Below are 25,000 nucleotides of genomic sequence, written 5' to 3'. Positions count from 1 at the left end.
TCGCTCGCCGCCGCGGCCGTGTCCCAGTGCCGGCGCCGCGGGGCGCCTCGCTCCCCATGGGGCCGCGGGACTGGCTGAGGACCGTGTGCTGCTGCTGCCCGTGCAGGTGCCTGGAGGAGCCCCCCGCGCCCGAGAAGGAGCCGCTGGTCAGGTGGGTGCGCGCCCCGGGCCGCGAGCCGGGCTTGCCGTGGCCGCGGCCGGCGGCGCGGAGCCGGGGCCTGGGTGCCCGTCCGAGCTGGGGAGGGGGCTGGCTTCAACGTCGCACCCAGGCGCCCGCTAAGCCCCTCGGCCCCTTCCTGGAGATCTGTCCCCTTGGGTAGGATTTTTGCCGGCAAGCACAAACCTCCGGAGGCGCGGGGGACCCAGGTGGACGCCCGCGGGAAGTGCCGAGGGAAGCGCGGGAGAGGAGTTTGCGTCGGGGTCCCATCTGGGGGATTTGCTGCGACTGACTGTGCCTTTAATAGGCGTATTTTAGTGAAACAGGCGACGGCGAGTTTCTGTTTCACCCAGGAAAAAAGTTGGATACCGTGCATTCAGTGTTATTACCAAAGAAAGACAATTTTAAGTGAATGAGCCCAGGTAATAATTTTCACATTAAAAAATGAGTATTTTCTGAAGGGACAGCCTATTCCCTAGGATGTTGACTCATTACAGGTGAAGTTAGGAAGTGTGAGGAAATGGAACGCGCATTTGCAGCGCGCTTGGTGGCTCTGTTGAAGGGGCCACGGGACACAGTTTTGTTCTGGGCTGTCATTTTAAGCAATTATTTTTGTACCTTCACCATGATGAAAGGAGGGTTCCAGTAGGTCATGCCTAGAGGGTAGCTAGGACAGAAACACAAGATTTAAAGTGAAATTGGGCACAGGACATGAGGGGAAAGTGAGCACGTATTGAAGCCAGCGTTTCTTATGAAACGGGCAGTTAACATGATAAAGCTTTCATAACTTTCCAAAAGCATGATTTACCTCTTCTTACTCTGTCAAGTCCAAACACTTCCCTTGACTTTTGAGGTCTTACGTAACCCCTTACTGCCTGTCCACTCTTATTTTCCAGCATATTAAATACTGTGTACTCCTTGATTTAATCAGACAGGCATCCCTGCTGTTCTAGGAACAATCCAACCTTCTTATTCCCCCCAAGCTTGCCTCAAGGAGTGACCTTTATCCTTCCTGCCCCCCCCCAACCAGCTAAATGCTAGCTCTCAAGCCTCTCCCCACCCCAGCAGCTCTCTTTGATGACTTTGAGCTTATTCATCTCTCACTCCTATGACTTGGAATTTAGAATTTACCATCTGCCCCTCACTGTTTACTGAGGGCACATGTATGTAAATATCTATGTCATGTTTGTTTTATATATAGAAACAATCTTACACACGATGCACAATATTTTTGTGTGCTCTCGCTCATGGTTTCAACAAGAAACCTAGATTCCTAGGTTAATATGGACAGGGAGACATCTAGTAAATTACCCTTAGTCTTCAAAGAAGTGGGTGACAATCTGGAATTTCACGCTTGCTTGTATGTGCAACTCGTCAATATTCATTGTAATGGGAACTACAGTACTGATTCTCAGTGTCTTGGGTCTTTCCAGTTTTCCATCCTGGATAGCTATTCGAGTTAATAGTTTGGGTTACTTAAAGATCTTGACCTGCCCTGGTTTACGTTGTAGGTCAGTGAATTTTGCAAGTGATTTTAAGAAGACGGAGTCATTTGGGGGCAGAATAGCCTAGTGGTCATGAGTCAGATTGCCTGGGGTGAAAATCCCAACTGGGTGACTGCACACACATTATGAAACTTATTTGTGCCTCAATTTCCTCATCTGTAAAATGGGGAGGACAACAGTGTATACCTCGAAGGGTTGCAGTGAGAAATGAAATGAGCTAATCCATGTAAAGTGTTTGGTAGAGTGTTTGACCCATAGTAAACACCCAATAAATTCTAGTTACTGTTAATTATCATTGTTATTCTTTTGAGCATGTGAATATGAGTGGACTGGTCTTTTGTGGTTTAGTGTCAATCCTGGCATCATTTCAATGCAACGTGATTTGGGAAGAGCAGCTTATTAATGGAAGTGTAGAGCAGTGAGAGGTGTGTGTATGGATACCTGTATCTTCTTTCTTACTCAAGTCCTTTGAAGGTCTAGTTTGGAATCTTTTTTGTTTGTTTATTTTTAAAGTGGGAAGTTCAGTGGTTTTTCATATATTCAGAAAGTTGTGCAATCATCACCACTATCTAAGATACAACATTTCCATCACTCCCCAAAGAAACGCCACACCCATTAGCCATCTCTCGCCACTCCCCCTTCCTTTGCCCCGCCCCATCCCCTGCAACCACTGACCTGTTGTCTGTCTTCCTAGATTTGCCTCTTCTAGAAATTGTGCATAAATGGAATCATACACTCTGTGGCCTTGGCATCTGGCTTCTTTCACTCAGAATCGTGTTTTGAGTTTATCCATGTTGTTGTAGCATTTATCAGCACTTCACTCCTTTTTACAGTTGAATTCCCTTCTTCTGTTTGGCTTTGTTACATGTTATTTATCCTTTCACCAACGGATGGACATTTGGGTTGTTTCCACTTTTTGGCCGTAAACGTCTGTGTAAAAGTTTTTGTGTGGACGTATGTTTTCAATGACCTTGGGTATATCCCTAGAAGTGGGATGTTGGGTCATACAGGAATCCTCCATTTAACTTTTTTGGTAAACTGCCAGACTGTTTCCCAGAGTGGCTGGTTTGAAATCTCGATGTGGTGAAATCATGGGGCCAGATGGTCTTAATTTTTATTTTATGGAGAACTTCATTCTTTATGGTTTTTTTTTTCATTTATAAAAAAAGATTTCGTAAATATGCTCTCCCCCTAACTAAATCCTTTATGGTGAAGAGATGGTTTTCAAGTTTTGTTCCATGCAGCAAGTGAGCAGTGCAGAGAAGAGGTTGGTTGGGGGAATGACGTGTCCTGTGTGTACAGGGTCGCCTGCAGGCCCTTTCCCACACGCACAGGTATTCTTGTGAGTTCAAGAAAAGCAACTCTGAGTCTCGTCTCCTTTGCCAACCTGATCATGCCTTTTATGTTTTGACCTCTTTCTTTTTGCGTTCTCTGGTACTTTATACCTGAAGGGAAATGTCTGTTCCTTGTCTGGTTTGTGTCTGTATTTCTCTCTGTTCTGCTAGTTCTCTCTTTCCCCTTTTTCTAGAAATATGCTGAGGCTTCCCCTGACTGAAAATTCATCCTGATATTGCCAAGCCCTTCAGTTACCATCCTTTGCTTTCGTGTCGGGCTCAAAGGTCTTGAAAGAGCTGTCAACTGTGCCTCCCACTCCCATTCCTTCTTTACCACCCATACACCATGAGATCTCCTTCCTTCCTTCCTTCCTTCCTTCCTTCCTTCCTTCCTTCCTTCCTTCCTTTTTTTTTTAATATTTATTTATTTTTGAGGGGGGAGAGGGGCAGAGGGAGAGAGAGACAGAATCCCAAGCAGACTCTCCGCTGAGCAGGGAGCCAGGTACAGGGCTTGATCCCATGACCCCGAAATCACGACCCAAGCAGAAATCAAGAGTCAGAGGCTCAACCGACTGAGCCACCCGGGCACCCCTGAAATTTGGTTTCTGGCCCCTGCCTGATTGCATGAAAATTGCTGTCTTGCAAGTCACCAGAGAAAGAAATCTGATGTTCTTTTCTCAGTGTGCGAGCCATACCTCTGTGTTGATCATCCGTGCTTGCTTTCACACTTCTCTTTCCCTGGCTTGTCTGATTTTGGATTCTCTGGTTTCTGCCTGTGATCGGTCCAGTCATGCTGGTCTCCCCCCTGGTGTCTTTGCCGTTGCCATATTTGTTAGCTAGACGTCTTTCTGTTTTTTCCACTTCTTAAGCTTCTGCTCCATTCTTCAGGCCCATTTCAGCTGCCAGCTTTGTGAGGAAGACTTAGAAAGTCTCCCCAAGCAGTTATGGTGTCTCTTTACTTTCTCTTACCCCGTCGGGTCACTTCTGGTTATGACAGTTCTAAGCTGGGTGCTGCAACCCCAGCTTGATTGGAGGTTCTCGTCTAGATCAAAGTGGGGGGGGGTGCTAAATCCGGCTCACCTGGCTATCCCTCGCCGTGCCCCGCACAGTGCTCAACGTAGAGTAAGAACTGAATAACTACTTTTTGATTGGTAACGATTACAGTCATAGCTGTTCCTTTGTTAATTTCCATGTGTAAATTTTTAAAAAACGCATTTAAAACAAAATGTTATGAAGACTAATAGAGCCAACACACATATACACCCAGCATCTACCTTAAGAAAAGTGCTAGAATTGAAGCGCCCCACGTATCTCTCATGACTGCATCCACCTTCATTCTTACCTTTATAGAAATGGTGCATCCTGGTGTAGGTTACTGCGTGAGTGAGGTTTCTTTGCATACCTTCTGTCATTAGTCATCCCTAGGGCTGCACGAAATAGGTGTTATTTACCCCCATTTTATAAAGGAGGAACCCAAGGCTTAGAGAGTTGAAATGAGTTCAGAGTCACAATTGGTAAGTCGGAAAGTCAGAATTTGAATCCATGTCTGATTTCCAAGTCCATGCCTTGCACTGTAAAAAATTCAGAAAACTACCAAATATATTCCAAAAGTAACTTACAATATGTATGCACGAGAAGCTGGTGGATATCAGTAGCCTTCACTCCTGTCTGTTTTGGCCCCTTTCTCCTTCCCTTCTTCCCTGGCCTTCATGGGTATAGTTCTTTGTTACCTAGAAGAGGAAGCAAGCAGGCCCTATGAACTGAGCCCAGCAGGAGTTAGGAGGCCCGAGTCCTAGTTTCTGCTGTTAACCTAGCTGTGGGATTTGGGGGACCTCTCTTACCTTCCTCAAACTTTAGTTTCTTCTTCTGCAAAAGGGGGAGATCAGACTTTTTTTTTTTTTTAAGATTTATTTATTTGCTTTAGAGAGAGAGAGTATGAGAGCAGGGGAGGGGCAGAAGGAGAGGGAGGGAGTGAATCCTCAAGCAGACTCCTTGCTGAGTGTGAAGCCTGACATGGGGCTCGATCTCACCACCCTGAGGTGATGACCTGAGCCGAAATCAAGAGTCGGACACTCAACCGACTGAGTCACCCAGGCGCCCTGGGAGAACAGACTTTGATGTGTGATCTTGCAAAGCTGTTCCAGGCTTGATGCAAGTTGTCTTCCTCCTGTGGGCTTGTGTGTCCTGAAATCCTTTGACTTGGACTCCAGGGGCAGTGAGACCCTCTGTGGCACAGGGAAGGAACCTGAAGGCCCAGGGCATACGAAGCACAACCACTTGTCCCACTCCTTAGCTGCCCAGGGCTGTTTCACCAGTGAACAGGTGAGCAATCATCTCTAATGCCAGCAAGCTTGAGAACAGGTCTGGGGAAAGAACATAAGACCTGACCTTCACACCAGGCTTCAGGCCCAAAGAAAGCCAGGGGTTTTTTTCAGTCTTACCGTTTTCTCCCCTTCACTCCGATTTTAGGACAGAGTCATGGAAGACTCATCTTTTCAATCATCTTGGAAGGTTCGAGATTCTACCTGCCATTCTTCCCTTCCCCGTCTGTATTCCTAAAGTGAATAGTGATCAGAACCACAACGAACCAATGTGTACTGAGGACAAAAGGATTGGTTTGGATTGTTTTGGAACGGCTAGATCGTTGGTCATTTGTCTATAAAATAGTGAACGACTTTTTGGCTCAAGGTTTCATATTACTAATGAAAAGAATCACACGGGGTGTGTATCATTAGTTTCCTAGGGCTGGCAGAACAAAGTGCTATGGATCTGGTAGCTTAAGCCAACAGAAGCGTGTGTGTTCACAGCTCTGGAAGCTGGAAGGGCTCTAGGGAGAATTGCTTCTTGCAGGTGCCAGCCTCTGGCGGCTCCTGGTGTCCTTGGCTTCTGGCCGCTCACTTCTAGTCTTTGCCTCTGTTTCCTTCCATGTGCCTTTCCTCCTCTGTCTCAAGTACCCCTCTCTTTGCTCTTGTAAGGACACCAGTCACTGGATTTAGGGCCCCTCGTAAATCCAGCTTGATCTTATCTCAAGATCCTTGGTGTAATCACAGCTGCAAAGCCCCTATTTCAGAGTAAAGTCACATTCACAGGAACTGGGGGTTGGGACTTGGACAGATCTTTTGAGGGGGACACTCTTCAATGCACTGCAGGGTACTTTTGGGGAAATGTTTGAGCTCAGAGCATTGGTTTTTATTTCACTTTTCTAGCATGGCCTTCTTCCATCCATGGTAAAAGCATGCTTTGCCAGATAAAAATCACCCCCACCCCCGAGCACGAGTGGTGGCCCTTGAAATGACGTGATTCTGGAAGCACAGTTGCAGTGAGCCTTTGAGCAGAGCGATGTCCCAGTCCTCCGGCACTGGAGTCCACTGCCAGGTGAATCCCATACGGACAGACCTCAGAGATCTGGAAGAGCCTACAATGAAGGGAGTGCCGTGCAAATGCCACACACTAAAGCCAATTTCACAAGGGCCCCTTTGAAGTGTTTCAGGGAGTACAAGTCTTACGCTCTAATTTTTACTCACTCTAATCTCTGATTTTTATTGGCTGTCGATAACTGATAAGCACCACGACCGTCCGCTTGTTGAAAAGCTACAGAAAAAAGGGAGAGAATTACAACCATGGCTGAGTTGTTATTCGTGGCTCTCTTTTTTTTTTTTTTTTTTTTTTTTTTTTAAAGATTTTATTTATTTATTCGACAGAGATAGAGACAGCCAGCGAGAGAGGGAACACAAGCAGGGGGAGTGGGAGAGGAAGAAGCAGGCTCACAGCAGAAGAGCCTGATGTGGGGCTCGATCCCATAACGCCGGGATCACGCCCTGAGCCGAAGGCAGACGCTTAACCGCTGTGCCACCCAGGCGCCCCTCGTGGCTCTCTCTTAAGCCACCTCAGTGAACCACGAGATGAGTGTCCACATCGCTTTAGCTCCCTGCTCTCCTCCACAGCACCCCGAGAGCAGAATTCACGCACGTATGTATCTGCGGGCAGTGCACAGGGGACCGTGTCTGTTTTTTCTGCAGTGCCTGGAGTTCCCAGCAGGGAAAAATAAAGTCTCAGTTTGCTCTTGGGGGTTGTTTTCTGCCATTCTGAGAAGGAATTGAACAGGCCCTGTGAGTGTGGGCAACAGAATGGAATTTTCTGGACCATAAGGAACACTGGGTGTGTGTCTTCTGCTCCAGACAGGTGAGCACGGAGCTGGGGACGGGAGCCTTCCCTGCGCAGCTCTCCTGACCTCTTAGAGTTCGTGCTCAGTGCCACCCACGTACTAGGCACTGTCTTTATGTCTATGATTTAAATCTTCGCCGTAACCCTGGGAGGTGCACGCGATTCGTGTTATTCTCAGTAGCTGTGGTCTGTAGTCCCTGAAAATGCTGAATAAAAGGATCCTGAGCTCCAGGCGAACATCCAGGGTTGGGGTCCTGCAAGCCGATTGGTCAACTGCTCCATATGCTTCTGGTTTTGTGTGTGTTTCTGCTTCAAGACACCTTATTGTGTATATTTTGTTGATTCATTAACATTGAACTCGTGGCCAGCAGCACTTTGATGCCTGAAGGAAGCTTATCTAACCCACGTGTTTGAGGACTTCAGCACTATGCTTGGGGGAGATTCTAATCAGTGGAATCACCAATAAAAAGCACAAAAATGCCAAAAAATGCGTCACTAAATACACCACAGGAAGGACACTTGTCTACACTAGGAGAGCCGAAGCAAGAAAGCAGGACACTGTCTTGTTGGAGCTCAGCTGGGGATGTGCCCCTTGAGGGCTGCAAAAGCACCACCCGTATCGCTTTGGGATGACAGAGAGATTTTAGTAGGTGGGTGAACGTGCAAATATGGGGTGATGAAGCTCAGCCGTAACTGTGTCTCCCGTCCCCACTTGACGGTTGAAGAAACTGAGGCACAAGAGCTTGCTCAGAGGCGTACTTGGCTGAGCTGGGGTTCAAATCCTGTTATGCTGCATCACCATAGAAAGAGCAGAGGCTGCCTCGTACGCAGGGAGATGTGTAACCAGCTGCTAACGTGGTGTGTGCTAGAAATTGTGTTTGCAGTATGAGACTTGCCCCGATTTGTTATAACCTGGGGTCGGGAGCCCTTGGGCCCGTTTTGCTGTGTTCGGGCTGCCCGTGGGAAAGCAGGTGCCCGTGGGAAAGAAGGGCAGTGGGTTTAAGACACTTGGGAGGCCATCAGCACCAGCTTGAGAGGAACAATAACCCTTCACATGCGTGGCGTTGTTCATTTCACAGTGTGGACTCACATGACCTCTGAGCTGAATAAACTGTCTTCTGCCCTCAGAAGGACTTAAAAAAAAACAAACAAACAAACAAAAAAACACTGGCTGAAGTGTTGGAATCAGTGAGATCTCTCTGAGCAGGGCCCAGATGGCCTGACTCTTTCCCGTCGTGTGCTGCAGGGCTCCCCGCGCCAGCGCCGCTTGCCCCAACTTTGCAGAACCAACCTGCAGGTACAAAGCCCGGAGCCCGGGGCCAGACGGTGATTCACAGGAAGCGCCCGCAGAGGCACGAAGGAGTCCTACTGCAGGAATCGGCTCCCGGCGCGAAGAATCTATGGCAAAGCCTGGACTTCTACCTTCATGGAAGACAGAGGAGAGAGAGGCGTGGGTCAAGGGCACAGTTCCCTGAAGGGGGCCTCAGGTCCAATGAGTAGGAGGAGAACGCTTTCGTAAGAAGTCAGCCACTCACAGCATAGAGGGATGACTTTTAAAGGTTTTCTTCCCAGGCGACCTCCAGAGTCCCTCTTCCCCTTTCGTGAATTGCGTGAGTCAGTCTTAGTGACATGGGAAATTCCTGAGAAGATGAAATTTCTCTTACACATCCTGTGATCAAGGTTTCCTGGAACTTTTTATTCTCTAGATACCTTGAAGTGATCTTATCACTAGACCTTTGTTTAAAAAGTCAATTCGGCTTCAGTGCTGGGTAAAATAAGTTCATTTTATTAGTGATTGAAGTCCTTTGTAGTCTGGTTACTATGTATTTGTTTTGTGCCTTTTGTATACTGTGCACTCTGTTCTTTTGGGCATTTTTAAGGGAATAATTTTGGTGACACAGTGTGTGTTTAAAGGACCCCCTATTGCATGAAGGTGATAAGAGTTTACTGAATTCCCCTCACTTACTATTTTTGTCCTTACCTTTAAAAAAATCCAGGTTTGTATATGTGATATCAGAAATTAAAAACATATAAATAGGTACAGTAGAAACAACAACTGTAAAGTGAATATTCTTGTAACCACCATCCGGGGCAAGAGATAACTATGACTAGCCCTGTACCCCCCACCCCTGATTGTATCTAGATTTTTATGATAGTCATTTCGTGGCTTTTCTTTAAAGCTTTACCATCTATGTGTGCACCTTGAAAATGTATTTAGTTTTGTCTACCTTTAAGCTGTACTTAAATGACATCAAACTGTGTGAGATCCGTCCACTTTGCTGTGCATAGCTTAACTAACTCGTGATTCTCAGTCCTCCGTAGGGTATCCATTTTGTTCACTCATTCAGCTGTTGGTGGACTTTTGGGTGGTTTCCACTTAAGGGCTATTACACCAGGTTTAGATTTTAAAGTCAGTGCATAAAGTGAAATTGTTCAGCCTTCAGCCATATGGGTCTCCCTCGGGTCCTCAGATACACCAAACATGCTCCTGCCTCAGGGCCTTTGCATTTCCTGCTCTACCTGCTTAGAATGTTCTTTCTCCACTTACCGGTATGGGTAACTCCCTCACTTTATCCAGGTTTCTGCTCAAAGTCTTTTTATCAGAAAGTGCTTCCCTGACAACCCCTTTTAAAACAGTGTCCCCACCCCCCTCCCTCTGTCCCTTATTCACCAGGTATTCCTTCCAAGCCCTGAGCATCGCCCGACATAATCGTATGTACTTATTGCCTGCTTCCTTCCTCGAGACTGTGAGCCCCACCTTCATTAACTTAAATAGCTAAAAAATGTGAAGAGTTTGTCTGTGAGTCTGGAGACAGGGATTCCAGCCTCATTTCTATCATTCAGAGCCCTGTGAACTTGGGAAACAGCAATTCACCACTCAGCAAATATTTATGGAGTGTCTCCTATGTGCCGGGATCTGTTGTAAGCACCTGTGATATGCCACCAAGCCAAGCAGGTAGTGATCCTCTCCCCCTTATATTCTAGTGGGGGGAGGAAGCAGCAAACATAATAAGTGAATCGGAAGATAAATATGTGTGTAGGAAAAAGAAAAGGCAGAGCATGGCCAGGGAAGCATGCTTGCCATTTTAAGTAGGTTGGTCAGGGCGGGCCTCATCGAGGAGCTGATGTTTAGACAGAGATTTGAAGGATTGGAGGGAGTGAGGCATTTGGGGGAAATCTGGGGGAAATCATTCTAGGCAGAAGGATCAGCCAGTGTGACTGGGGGGTTCAGGGAACAGCAAAGAGGCCAGAGTGGCTGGGCTGTCCTATGGGGCCTAACAGAACACTGTATGACTGGCTTATAGTCTAGGTCAAATGGGAGGCATTGCCGGGTTTTGAGAGAAGGGAACATGGTCTTATTTACATAGTTAGGGGATCACTTGGGCTGTTGTGTGAGGGATGGAATTGGTGGGAGGCAACGGTAGCCAGAAGTAGGTGGAAACAATGAGTGGAGTGATTCTAACGCCAGCTGCAAGACTGACCCCGCCGGCTCACCGGACCCTGGACTCTGTGCTGGGGCAGGTTAGTGCCGACTCCTTTCATCCCTGGCACAGGGTGGTGGGGAGGAGGGTGGATAGTTTCTGAATGTAGAGCCAATAAGACTTTCTGATGGCTTGGAGGTAGGGCATGAACGAGCCCAGAGTGGCGTCGGCATTTTGGCCTGAGCCGTTGGAAGGATGGAGTTCCCATGACCTGAGCGGAGGCTGCCAGAGGGGAGGTTGGAGGGGAGGACCAGGTGCTGGGTGTTGACGGTGGGGAGCTCGAGCTGCCATCACACAGCCACAGAAACGGGAAGAAGCAGGACGTGTAGGAGTCTGGGGACACAGGTGTAGGCTCAGGAACGTGCCTCGCGTAGGTGGTATTTGAAGCCGTGAGTGGGGGTGAGTGCGAGCAGAGGACAGATCAAGGACTGGGTCTCACCCTCCTGAGCCCCCTGCCTGCTTCCGAGCATTCTTATCAGGGCCATCTGCAAGCCGGAAAGCGCTGGACACATGCGTGAGACGTGATGGCGCGGGGCTCTCGTTCAGCCCCGGGGACAGAAAGCAGAGAGGGCAGGGGCACAGCGGGCAGCAGGGCCAGAAAGGGGGCCCCCGGGGGGCTTTTCTTCCTTCATATTGAGGCGGGTCATGCCTCCAGCATTGGAGGACGTTGTGGACCTCGGGGTGAAATGCTGAGGAAAAACTCTGGCATCTGTGGAACTGTGTTTAGACTGGGGGTTAAGTACCGGGTCAGCAAGGTTTGAGAAAAAACCAGAGTATCTGGTGGGAGGGAAGGAAGGAAGGAAGGAAAAAGGGAGGGGGGAATGTAGGAAGGGAGGGACAGAGAGAGAGAGAAAGGGAAAGAAACATAGAGGAAGGACGGAGGGGGGAAAGAAGGAGAGGGGGAGGATCTTGGATCCAGCTGCTCCATCACTGGGAAGCTTCCTTAGCAAGAGGAGGGAAAGGTCTGGAAGCCAGGGGCTCAACAGGAGACCAGTTCTTGGTGTAAATCAATAGAGGTGTCCTTAGGGGGTGCCCCCAAAGAGCCTTCGGGGTCTGTTTTTTGAGACATTTGGTTGCTGTTTATTGGAGATTAAAAAAAAAAAAGATTTACTTATTTATCCGAGAGCCAGAGAGCAAGAGCGTGCAGGCTAGGGTAGGGCAGAGGGAGAGACAATCTCAAGCAGACTCCCTGCTGAGCACAGAGCCGGACATGGGGCTGGATCTCACAACCCTGCGATCATGACCTGAGCCGAAACCAAGAGTCGGACTCTGAACCAACCGCGCCACCCAGGCGCCCCTACTGAGGATTTTTATTTTTCGCTGTCTTTAGGGCTTCAGTCTTGCGCCAGCGATCTCTGACACACGGCCTGCCTGTGGGGAGAGCTGTGGGGTCACTGCAGCTGCTGGCCTCAGCAGCCAGCCTGTGTGTGCGGTATTCTGTGGGGCCTTCCAAAATCTTGCTGGTAGGGAGGACTCATGGGAAGCTCTGGAAACTCTTGGTAATCAGCCTTAGTGGCTGCCGGCACTTCGCACCCGCAGTCCCCAGGCAGGGAGTCCGGTGTTCCCCGGAGCTTGAGTCTCCCGGGAACTGCAGATGGATTGCAAGACAAGACGCCGAGTGACTTGGGTCTTGTGCCCCCAGGTGGGACTAGGGTGGAATCATCCTACCTTTTGGGAGTGAAAGCTGCTTCTGCCTGTAATGTAACTTCAGAGCTTTCTCTCAAATGCCCGAGGCTAATAAAATATTCATCATCAGCAGATGGTGGTCAGGGGCAAAACAGCTGCTCTCACTTTCTTTAGAACCTTTTTGAAATCATTATATGGGGGAGGGAGAGAAAGTGGAGTTCCTGATTCAACACCTCCTCTGTCCCTGCCTTCTGTCCTCCCTGGGCTTCTTGGGCTCAGACCTCAGGGCCTTTGCACTGAATTTTCTTTACAGAAGCCCCAGAGTCCTTGACAGAGTTTCCCAAGCTGCTTCTCCAGCCGTTTGCTTTAGGCTTTTCTTTTCTTTTCTTTTCTTTTCTTTTCTTTTCTTTTCTTTTCTTTTCTTTTCTTTTCTTTTCTTTTCCTTCCTGGTCTCTCCACCTTAAGGGTTTCAATTTTAAAATAAAGTGAATTGATGCTTGGACTAGGGGGGCGGTGCAGGATAAAAAGAACAGGGACTGCATGCCGGAGCAGAGCTGAATAGAACCCTCTTTCACTTTCATCTGGACCAGTATTGGGCTGACCAGATGCGTGCCACATTCCACACTCAGGAGGACGGCAGGAGCCCCAGGCAAACAGCACGGGTCAGAGTCCTTGCTCGCCCAGAGGCAGAAGCTCTCGATTCTCTTGCCTGTTTTACACCGTCCCCCTCGTGTCCGTGACTGGGCAGTCCGAGGCTCGTGGGACACCGGGGCAACACGGCTCCTAATTAGGGCAGCGCTCGATGTGGAGAGAACTCTGGAGGCCCCGCCTGTCTGGAGGCATGAGCCCTTCTGAGCAGGCCCAGTGTTGGCCTCTCTGTAGAGCTGCGTTTGTGTTTGCAGACAAGCAGGAGAGGTTGTGGTTCACACTGGCTGGGGTCAGGCATGCTCCTGTGAGTGTGTGTGTGTGTGTGTGTTGGGATGAAAGAGAGACAGACAGACAGATAAAGAGGGAGAGAGAGAGAGAGAGAGATTGGTTTTGAGAGGCAGGGTGACTAGCCAGGGAGGCACCTGTCGTAATCTTCTCAAAACATGCAAAGAAATCCTGGACGACTAGCAGCAGGTGGGCTACGTTGTTCACGAACAGATGTTGATCACTGATTGTGTATGTGGATACTGGTTCATTTCTCAACCTCCTGCTTTGGGGACATTTTAAAAACGTGGCAACAGTGAGTTATGGCTGAGATTTCCTTTAACAGCTCACTTTGCTACATTCGACACGTACTTTTAAAGCACCTCGTCTGTGCCGGACCCTGCCAGGTGATATGGGATGTCAGAAAGCGCAGAATCCAGCCCTTGCCTGCAGGAACTTTCCAGCCTGTGGAGAGTCGAGACTTACACAAATGGAACAGAGTCGGGGACAAGTAAGAGAGTGGTTTCAGGAAAGTACTAGGGTTTTGCGGCCCCGGAGGGAAATGGAGGGTGCTATCAGGAGCCCAGGTGGCAGCTCCCATGTGCCTCTGGGGTCTCGATGCCCTGAGGAGCCGCCCTGGGGAGTTTGTGGTTTGTGCGGGGAGGGCTGCACACGTGTGGCTGTTATCTGAGCTGCTCCATCTGCGGGTGTATACCTGTCCGGTCTGTGACATGTGGCTGCTCAGAGCCTCCTCTTGCTGGGAGGACTGTCCGCTGGCTGTCTGTCCTTGACAGACAGTCAAGCAACGCCAAAATCTGGTTCCTGTCTGCAAAGGGGGATAGTGTTAGCTACCCTTCTGACCTCAGATGGCCCCGTCACAGGAGGGATGGCAGGTGGGAGCCTGCGGGCGAAGCACTGTGTCGTGCAGTGTGCTTTACCAATGGCTGTGCAAGCTACTCAGGCAGAAAGCCGTCGGAGGCAGCGCCTTTCACATGAGGGACACCTTTCCAGTGTCTGCCTGCCCTTTGGAATTCCTCTTGGCCCCACCTTCTGTCTTCCTTGGCACTCACTTGTTCTCTCCACAGTCACCCTTCCTCCCCTGCTGTTTAAGTCTAGCTATTCCCCAAGGAATAGCTCCCTAGGCCCAGGCCGGTCCTCCGTTGCTATGGCTTCCAGGTGATGGAAATGCAAGTGCATTTCTCCCTAGTCTAGATGGCCGGCCCCATCCTTGTTCCCAGGCCCAGATCCTGACCTCCCTGAGAATGTCCCTTAGGCTCAAGGTCAGCCCTGGCCTACTCTGCGCTGTGCCAGTTAAAGATATCCCTCTCCCGCGTCAGCTATGGCTCTGCTCACACCTCTTGGCTGCCGGCCTCGGGGCTCCAGCACCTCAGGATGCTGGAGTGTGTCCTCCCATGTCCATTCCCGCCCTGTTTCCACAACCATACCCTTGCTCGTGCTCGCCCCAACCAGTATTTCAGATGTTTAGAATGACATATGTATTTATTAGCAGAACTCCACCTTCCCTGTGCCCCAAAGAAACCTTCGTTGTAACTCTAACAAATGAGATTTACATTAAGCAGCCCTTGTGGTTGTGGCTGGTGTGTGGGCTTCTGTCTCTGTCTGCCAGGGGAGCCCTATCCATCTCCGACTGCACTCCTCCCCCCCAGCCGCCCCCCAGGCCCCTGACAGAGGACCGCAAAGATCAGGTCATGGACACCGCACCTGCCATCTTGGGATGGCCTCCTAGGCCATGTTCTGGTTCCTTCTTCCCTCTGAGTTGTTTCTGAAACCCAGACCTGACAAGGCTCAAAATCCCCTTAACTTTTCACAGTTCACAGAATAAAGCCCGAACTCCAGCACTGTCATCAGTCTGACCCCGAATGACCTTTTCTTCTTCCATCCTTCTGTTTCCCTCTGCGCGTGCACTGTGTGGTGTAGCCACACGGGGAGGCGTGGAATTCCCCAGCCCTGTGGGCACCTTAGTCCTCCGTGCCCTGCTCCTGCTGTTCCGTCTGCCAGAAATACCTTTCCCCTGGCCTCTCCTCCTGGAGACAGGCTGTGCCTGGAACTCTGTTCTTGTCTTTCAACTTGAAGCTCAAGCAGCCTTCTTTATGATGCCTCCCTGACGCTTTCCCGCGCTGGCTCTCAAGGCTCCCTCAACTCCCCCTCTACAGCAGGTATCCCAGTTTTTCACTCTATAGTCACCCGGTCGTTCATTAATGTGTTTCCCTCCTTAGGCTCTAGTGAGGTCCAAGGATGGGGATCGTGTCTGTTTTGTTCACAGTTTTATGGAGCCCTGTGATTAACATGGAGTCCGGGCTTCATACATATAATTAGATGAAGGGAATAGCCCCGGCATGACCCTACCTGTGCAGTCCCACGGAAGCTCACCAGGGCCAGGTCCAAGCACGTCCTAAGTATGGGGCTTTGTGGCTCACCTCCCGCAGAAGCCCAAGCACAGATGCCACCGTGTAGAGAGTAAATCCCACAACAAACACACAAGAGGGGTTACTGAGCTTCTTACTCAACAGTCCTCATTGTCTACTGAAAGTATTTGGATATGCATAGGTGTTTCTTTACTTTCTTATAAGGGTATTGATAGACATTCCTTGCCATTGTGTTCTCAATTTACTGTGCTTCCTTGAACTCAGAGCCCGTGAAAAGTTCACCTCTTTGGGTCAGTTGTCAATTTCTTCTTTTAATCACACAAGAATTTTATTCCCCCCCCAATGGATTTCTTTTTTTGGTTTTCACTGCTGGGATGTGCACTGAACGTAGTAAAATCACCTCTTCCCAGGTGTCTGGTTACATCTATTCTCTGCCATTGTTAAAGTGATTTTTAAAAAATTGTTCTATTGTGCTATGCTTAATTATTAGAGACAATTCAGATCTTGTTATTAGAAATATATATATTTATATATTGCATTGTATATTATACAGTATATAACATTTTATTTGTATTATATGTTACATGCATATGATGTATACATTATATGTATTACATATATTACCAAACGCTTATACCCCTTTTTTTAAACACCATAGTGATAGCAATCCATATTCTTCATTTGGAGCAACTCTGGCGAGAGATGATGAAAAGAATTTGTGGAGCATGCCCCACGATGTGTCCCACACAGAGGCAGACGACGACAGAATCCTGTACAATTTGATAGTCGTTCGAAATCAGCAGGCCAAAGATTCAGAGGTAAGCAGGCCCCTGTCGAGATCTTGCTGTGTGCGGATGATAATGGACCGTCAGAAATAGCAGTGACCGAGAAGGCCAGCTTGGAATAAAGAAAAGGAAAGGTGATATGTTCGGAATGGGAGCAGATATTTTAGCAGCCTGTCGTTGCTAATTATAGCTGGTCTTGGTCAACCTGCTGGATACACAGATAAGACTGACTTCCAGTTATGACCTCAATGATGCAAGGATTACAGAAACAGCAAGGCAGTCCTGCCAAAGACAGTTGATCACCTTCTATGGCTTAACTGTGCTTCTGTAATTTTTCCGGTGGCTTAGCAAGCCACAGTTCGAAGATTCAGACTGAAGTGGACGGGTATTTTGCATTATCACGAATCGTGAATTAGCGGGGCCTGAATTAGTTTTATTTATTTTTTCTGTTGATAGCTTCTTAAATCATGCTGATTAGACAGCAGCATATCATAATTTTTGTGATGAGGCATGAAATCAATCTTTTCTTTCCGTAGTAGCAATCTTTAAAATTATTAATTTTTCAGAGCAGTTTTAGATTTATAGAGAAACAGAGTGGAAACTACAGCCACTACCTCCAGGGTCGATAGTTTCCCCCATTAATAACATCTTGCATTGGTGGGGGTACATTTCTTACAGACAGTATTGATACATGTAACTGAAGTCCAGAGTTTAAGTCAGGGTTCACTCTTTGTAGTAAACATCGTTAGGGTTTTTGACAAATGGGTAATGACAGGGGCTGAAACACTCCTAATGAACTCTTATCTCCATGTTATTGGTATGGGAATGCTGGAATATTGAAAAGGAGAGAACTATATAAGTTAAGAGAAAACAACAGGAGAGATCATGTTTCATTTTCTCATTATAGCACTACATATAATACAATATAATATAGTATGATGGGTATCATTTTCCAAATAATACAAATTTTTCTAAGTTCTGTGTTCATCAGTTAGGTCTTTTTTTAAAAAAAGATTTTATTTATTTATTTGATAGAGAGAGAATGAGCACAAGAAGGGAGAGGGGCAGAGGGAGAGGGAGAAGCAGGCTCCCCGCTGAGCAGGGAGCCTGATGCTGGGCTCGATCCCAGGATCCTGGGATCATGACCTGAGCCGAAGGCAGATGCTTAACTGACTGAGCCACCCAGGCGCCCCCATTAGTTCCTGAGTAGATACCCATATTAAATATAGACTTCATGTTTTACTTGTATCTTTTAGTAATTGAGAGGAACGGGGACATTGAAAACCCCAGGCTCTGGCTCTGAAGAGAAGTACCACAGAGGATATATGTGTGTTGTTGGGGGCAGGTGGCCATGGAGGGGAGTCATCTGTTCCTTATCTGGGTTTCTTTATTTTTGCTAGTTAATTGCTCGCTTTTTTTTCCCCAAAAAACATGCATGATCAGGAAGTGAAAACTTTTAGAAGAGCCATGTGTCCTTTTATTCTCTGAGGCTTAGATATCTTTGGGGGGTTAGAAGCAAGTGTGGAGGTGGGGATCACAGGGTGGGAGCAGGGCTGACAGTTGCCTCTGGTCCTTCAGGCGTGCGGGAGGGGTGGACTGGAGAGTCTGCAGGGGCTATGGGTGAGAGTCCTTCCTTGAGTGTGGAGTGCTGATGAGGACAGCCTCTGCTAGACACCTATCACAAGGTTTAACTCAGGGGCACAGCATCCTACATGTGGCCAGCTATGTTCTGTGCTGGCCCCTGGCTTCCCGTGTCCCCGGCACAATTCTGGCCCCTGCTAGTAACACCGAAAGCGTATCATCGAGCTGCTGCAGCCAAGTCCTGCTGCCCTGGCTGCTCTTCTGGAGCATATGGACAGGAACATGTGACCTTGCTTTCCCTTCACGAGAAGAGCCACCCCTCACCCTACTGAGTCGGGCCGACCAGTGAGGGTTTCTTTCTGTCACAGTGAGAGTAGACCTGCTCTGACCCCACCATGCCCAAAGCTGTTAACAGCAAGAGGGCTGTCATACATGGCGCACCCCCCTCTCTCCAGGGCCCCAAGTAAAGGGGCAAGGGACCGGAAGGGGTGTTTGGAGCTGAGGCTGGCGGCTGTCTCTGGAGGCCAGTCTTCAACTGTCTTTACTGTTGAAAAGCCAGGGCAGGAGGCCACGAGCTACAGAGCCCTTGGATAAGCACAGCTTCCCAAGCGGCCTCTTGCGTCATTTCTGTGCTGCTCTTGAGAACCATGTGAAGGGCCGTGTGGGAGGTTTTTCCTTCTCCTTGCCTCAGAAATGGACAAGCTTGCCTCTAGAGGAACTCTAACGGAGGCAGGCTATCCAATAAACAATATGAAGATGTGATGGTAATCACACATGAAGTGATTCGAAATATCTCTGCTCATGGTGCTTCCTTTTTTCCAAGTGTAAAATACACACACACATACACACAAAATATGTATATTGCATGAAATAGAGACACATTTTATATGTAATTTTATTATAAGTGTATGTATTACTATATATATTATATACATATACAGAATATGTCCACCTGGATAAAAAATTTTCTTATATTTTCTTCCAAAAATTTGAAACACATAAAGCATGTATTAATATAGCCCTTCATTTTCTCCGTATTACATACTGCTCCTCACCTTGCTTTTTTCTACTTAATGATTTATTTGAGACCTAGATCCATTTCAGGATGCTCTGGATTTACCTCACTGCTTTGGGGGAGGGGTCTCCAGTATTCTCTTACCTGGATTTGCCATCCTTTATTCAACCAGTCCCTATTAACGTTTATGTTGGTTCAGGTTTTTTGAGGCAGTGCTGCAGTGGATAGCCATATATACTTGCATGACCTTGGATAGAGTTTTCCGGAGTAGAATTGCTGGGTCAAAGTGCATTGAAATGCTGGACTTGCCACAGTGCCTCCTTCTTGGAGGAACCTAGGAAAGAGCCCTGAGACTGTGGAACTGGGGAGCACTGGAGGCTTATCCTGTGCTCAAGGGGAGCAGCTGCTGAGCTCTAGACAGCTGTTTGCCCTGCCGAGAACATGGATCTGGAAATGCCAGAACTTTTGATTTTTTTTTAAAACGTTTATTTATTTTAGACATTGAGAGAGAGGGGGAGGGGAGGGGCAGAGGGAGAGACATTTCAAGCAGACTCCACGCTGGGTGTGGAGCCTGTTGAGGGGCTCGATCTCACTATCCTGATATCATGACCTGAGCCGAAACCAAGAGTTGGATGCTTAACGGACAGAGCCACCCATGTACCCCATAGAACTTCTGATTTTTAAGGGAAGCTGGAAATCCAAACGTACATATAAAATGTCTAGATTTTTGTTTTTGTTTTTATTTTTTTTAAGATTTTATTATTAGGGAGAGAGAAGGAGCATAAGCAAGGGGAGCGAGAGAGGAAGAAGCAGACTCCCCACTGATCAGGGAGCCCTATACTGGGCTCCATCTCAGGACCCTGGATCATGACCTGAGCCGAAGGCAGATGCTTAACCGACTGAGCCACCCAGGTGCCCCAAATGTCCAGATTTTTAAATGATAACTCACATTAGAAAATGTGTCACCCAAACAAAATATGTTTATGGGCTGCAAATATATAGGGAACATTTACAACAAGGATGACTACTATGTGTTATTATTGTTATGTTGTCTGGTATGAGTGAAAAATGAACCCACCATTGATTAAGAAAATGGGGTTGGGAAGCCATTCGGGTTGCGTTTTAAGTTTGAAGGAGTTCCTTGTTTATTACTGTTGCTCATTTTCTTTTTCACAAAGGATGAAACTGGTACAAATGTTAATAAAACAGAGGATTTTAGTTTTGAAAGAAAAACAAATTCTACCTACTGAGGTACAAGGAACCCTAGATATTCTTATATGATACAATTTAGAAGCTCAAGCAGGGTATTAAGAAAAACTGGGCATATGGTTTTCCTTGAGTAGCTGTAGCACGCTGGGAGTGTCCATATTTGGGATTCCCTGAAAAATGAAAAATAATTTCAAAACAGTGTGTGTACTATCTCCATTTTCCTGGTAGAGGAAACACTGCAAATAGTTAAGGCTAAATTTGCACTGTTTCCCCAAAATGAAAAAAAAAATCAGAAAAGCAGTATATGCAGAGTAAATAATGAAGCAAAGCCAGAATTTAAAGTTACTTGCAGTGACAGAAGATGTAAAATGTGACATTATTGAAATCCAGTAGAATGTACTTTCATTTGCAAAAGCTTCAAAGCAGACTTTCAGTAGAAGAAATAATGCATCTGCAAACCTCCAAGCAGTGGAAAACTCACTGCTCTTGCCTTCGAATGATGCCATAAAATACTTTATGTTTGGGAAATGGTGAATGACGTCAAAATCATGCCCTTGTATCAGCACCGTTACGTTCATGCCCACTAAACGAATTGTCCTTCACATAATCCACTCCGTTCTAGGGAGCTTGCCATGGTTTATGAGATACCAACACCTCTTAATTATTTATGTGTATACCTAATTTTAATCATACTGAGTGATCTCGTCCTCCAAGATATCCCTACTAATGAAAATCGTGCCAGGCACTGTTAACCACGTTGCATGTATTAACTATGTCCTCTTCACCACAACGCAGTGAGGTAGGCACCATTGTTATTTCTTCCAGAAGCAACTTATCCAAGGCCATACAGCTGAAAACGTGCAGCCGAGATTTGAATCTTGGTTTCATGAATCCAGAGGCATCCTATGCCATGAGTGCCATGATTGAAATCATGAGAAAGGAATAGGTATTGTCTGCAGTTTGATGTAGATTTCAAAATGAGTGAGCCAAGTCCGCCCAAAGCCTTCTTCTGTGACTTGATGCCAGGGATGAGAGCTGTGTTTGAGATTGAGGATCGTGACCGAGGTTTAGGAAGTGTTCTTGGTTGTCCCATATTACACCTTTCCGGCTGATGCTTTTCCGTGGGGATCGCAGCCAGTCAAGGCTCCCGTCCCGGGTTTCTGTTTTATCTTGTGCCCTTGCATCCCGTCTCTGCTTTGTTTAGTGTTCCCTGACATAGGTGATTTGATGTCCTTTCTGACGGTTCAGTAACAGTCAACACTTTTACTCTGCTAAAAGAGACTTTCACGTGTTTGTTCATGAAAATAAATACTAAAAGTCGAATCGTTCTCCTCAACACTTTTAAGCACTTTTTTTGGTTCAAAATTGGTAACGTTTATTTAGTGGGATCAGTGATAGAAATTCTACGCCTATTTTTAAAGCTCTTAATTCCTTACCTGCTCAGAAATGTCTGTAGTTCTCATGACCAGTGTCTGCCTCCCTGTCGCTGAGCAAGGCGGTATTTCTACACAGGAGGGTCCTTGTGAACATCAGATGCTCGTGTGGCTGGAGTGATTGCATTAAAGCCACACTCTGCGGAATTCTGGGGAGCCGCGAAATGGTATTAGTTTTTAAAACCATAAAGGCAAAAACATAAAATGTTCTCGGTTTATAATTTGTTGGCTCTTCCCGTGTGTCAGGATTCTGCTGGGAGAGTGTTGCCAGGGATTGTAAACAGTTCGTATAACATGTCTAATATAGCCACAGACCTTCCCAGGGGTTGTTGGCAGTGTCTGGATTACACACGTAGCCTGGCAGAGCCCTGGTCCTGAAAGGAAAGAGAACACAGGAGTCGAGTGGAGTATCTGGTGGGAGGATGTGAGGAAGCGAGAGGGAGGGTTGGGTACCAGCCACGTCACTGTGACACACGCGGAGCCCGGGATAGGCCACTGGGCTCTGCATGACGGTCTCGGTGGGTCTCCACACGTGGGCTGAGATGTGCCCTGGCAGGGCCAGCCGGCTGCTCTGTAAGTGGCTGAATGTGGGTTACTGTTGGAGATAGCACTGCGAGCTTTATGCCAAGCCTGGAGAGTGGAGGAGTAGAAAACGAAAGCAATTCTAGATAATGCTGGATTCCCCCAAACACCTTTTTCTTTGGGAGCCCAGAGTGTGTGGATTGTTGAAGGCAGCCTTTCTTTATCTTATTTTGCTAGTGAGTATTTGGGTTGGTGGGTGAGAGAGTAAAAATGTTTATTAGGATCTGGGAATCAAGTGTTTCTTACCCTCTGTTTTCTAGGCAATAAATTGAGTATTACTCTCTGTGCCAAGCATCACGCTCTGCAGGCAAAGACTGGATCCTCACAGCAGCCCCGGGAAGGAGGCATTCTGACACTTTACGATTAGAGACTCTGAGCGCTCTGTACAGGATGCTGGAGGGAATGAGTGGGAAGCTGGGATCCCAGCTCAGGCTGCGTGACCCAGAAGCCAGTGTGCAAACACGGCTCCCTTCTCTCTAGTGAGCTTGGAAAAAGCCTCAGTGGAATCCTTTTGATCAAAGATCAACTTACCAAATGGATGCCGACTTCTTGCCTCAAGTAGCTGCTCCCGTCTGTGTGTTTGTTGACATCACACACCCTGTACCAGCTGAAACACACAGTGACTTTGGTGTGTGTTTGGTGTCAACATCTGTGTTGGCCAGTGCCTGTAACATCCTCCAGACACTGTTGCTTTGGAAATTGTAGCACCCCACGCACCATTCCTGGTTTGAAACCCATTGGACCACACCAGAAGACATTCTGTCTGTGATGTTCTTTTCTATTCTTTGCCCACCCGCCCTTAAAATATATATATATATAGGCATTTCTGGAGATCAGCATTAAGATGATGTTTCTTACTAGGTAGGTAGCACATCAAAGCTCTATGTAAGGCAGCAGAGTTGAAACGATAAATATTAGAGAACTTGATGTAGACAGGGGAAATCATTAGATATTCGGTGGGGTGTGAGGTGGTAGAAAGCACAGCCTTTGGAATTAGACAGATTGAGGGGTAAGAGTTATATGCTTCCCATGTTTTAGCTAGATGACACTGAATAGTTATTTAACCTGAGGGTTGTCATACTAATTATTGTCCAGTCTGGGACACAGTCACAGGGCTTAACTAAGAGGAAAGGAGGCACTACTATCAAGTACGCCAGGTCAAAGGTATAAACTGGGGCTGCCTTAGACAAGCTGGGATATGTCACTGTTCTTTTTTTGATTGTAAAATGTACATAACATAAAATGTACCATTTTAACCTTTTTAAAAAAGATATATTTAGTTTTTTGAGAGAAAGAGAGAGAAAGTGAGTGCAGAGGGAGGGGCAGAGGAGAGGGAGAGAGAGAGAATTTTTTTTTTTAAAAGATTTTATTTATTTACTTGACAGAGAGAGAGACAGCCAGTGAGAGAGGGAACACAAGCAGGGGGAGTGGGAGAGGAAGAAGCAGGCTCCCAGCAGAGGAGCCCGATGTGTGGCTTGATCCCAGGACCCTGGGATCACGTCCTGAGCCGAAGGCAGACGCTTAACAACTGAGTCACCCAGGTGCCCGGAGAGGGAAAGAATCTTAAGTAGACTTCCCACTGAGTGTGGAGCTGACATGGGGCTCGATCCCACAACCCTGAGATCACAACCTGAGCTGAAATCAAGAGTCAGATGTTCAACTGGCCGTGCCACCCGGGTGCCCCCATTTTAACCACTTTTAAGTGTCCGTTCATTGGCATGAGGACATTCACATGGCTGAGCAACCATCACCACCATATATCTTCTGGAATTTTATCCTCCCACACTAACCTCCATACCCATTAAACAGTATTACCCCTTACCCCTCCCTCCCAGCCCTGGTAACTACCGTTCTACTTTCCGTCTCTATGAATTAGACTACGTTAGGTACCTCGTATTAGTGGAATCAGACAAGATTTGACTTTTTGTGACTGGCTCACTTCACTGAGGATAATGTCCTCAGACTCCATCCACGTGGTAGCGTATGTCAGAATTTCCTCCCTAAAAGCTGAATACTATTCCATTGTATGTATAGACCGCATTTTGTGTACCCACTTATTCCTCGATGGGCACGGGGGTAACTTCCACCTTTTGGTTATTGTGAGTAATACTACTATGAACACAGGTGTACAAATATTGATGTGAGTTCTTGCCTTTCATTCTTTTGGGGATATACGCAGAAGGATCATATGGCCATTCTGTGTTTACTGTTTTCCACAGTGGTTGCACCATTATCCCCATCAGCAATGCGCAAGGGTTCCAGTTTCTCCCTACCCTTGCTGACACTTATTTCGATCACCTTTCTTAACCTCCGATTGATCAATAAAATGGCGGATGGCTCCAGATTGATCAGTTTCCACCTCTACATACAGTAGACTCCGTGGTGGCCGGTCATGGCCATGGAACATCAGCAGCAGGGAGGTGAACCTGGATGAGGTTGGTGTCGGGCAGAGCTGCTTGGTTGTGGGAGGGAAGGAGAGAGGACAGGAAACTGGGGGGAGCTTTTCTTTTTGTACCTGAATTCCGCTCTGTTTTTCTGGGCATCCCTATACTAGAATGTACTGGCCGGGACTCTTCCTTTTGCCGTTCTTTAGACTCTGTCCTCAAACCTCCTTTCTTTAGGCCCCAGAAAAATACACGCAAGCCAGTAGATAATGTACCTTGGGGAACGGGTCAATGAAACTGTTGATGGACAAGAACTTGGGGACCTCCAGGAAAATGAAGTTGGGGGAAGGGCAGGAAGTGGGCCAATTTTCTCCACACCTGCAACTTCCTTGTGACCGATGGCTGCGCCTCTGTTTCCTGTGTTATGGTGCTTATGAGGGTGGA

The 25,000-nt window shown here is 47.4% G+C and overlaps 1 protein-coding gene across 1 annotated transcript in view; it reads left to right on the top strand.

Moving 5' to 3' along the window:
• The first annotated feature begins 6 nt into the window (after positions 1–6).
• MREG (melanoregulin) overlaps positions 7–25,000 on the top strand; it is a 55,879-nt gene continuing 30,885 nt past the window's right edge. Inside the window, exons 1-2 of the mRNA XM_034655144.1 lie at positions 7–151; positions 16,226–16,385. Coding sequence (XP_034511035.1) covers positions 57–151; positions 16,226–16,385 — 255 coding nt within the window. The 5' untranslated portion in view covers positions 7–56. The remainder of the gene's footprint in view (positions 152–16,225; positions 16,386–25,000) is intronic.

Source organism: Ailuropoda melanoleuca, chromosome 2 (genome assembly GCF_002007445.2).
Source record: "Ailuropoda melanoleuca isolate Jingjing chromosome 2, ASM200744v2, whole genome shotgun sequence".
Taxonomy (NCBI): Eukaryota; Metazoa; Chordata; class Mammalia; order Carnivora; family Ursidae; genus Ailuropoda; species Ailuropoda melanoleuca.
This window is presented reverse-complemented; position numbering and strand designations above follow the sequence as displayed.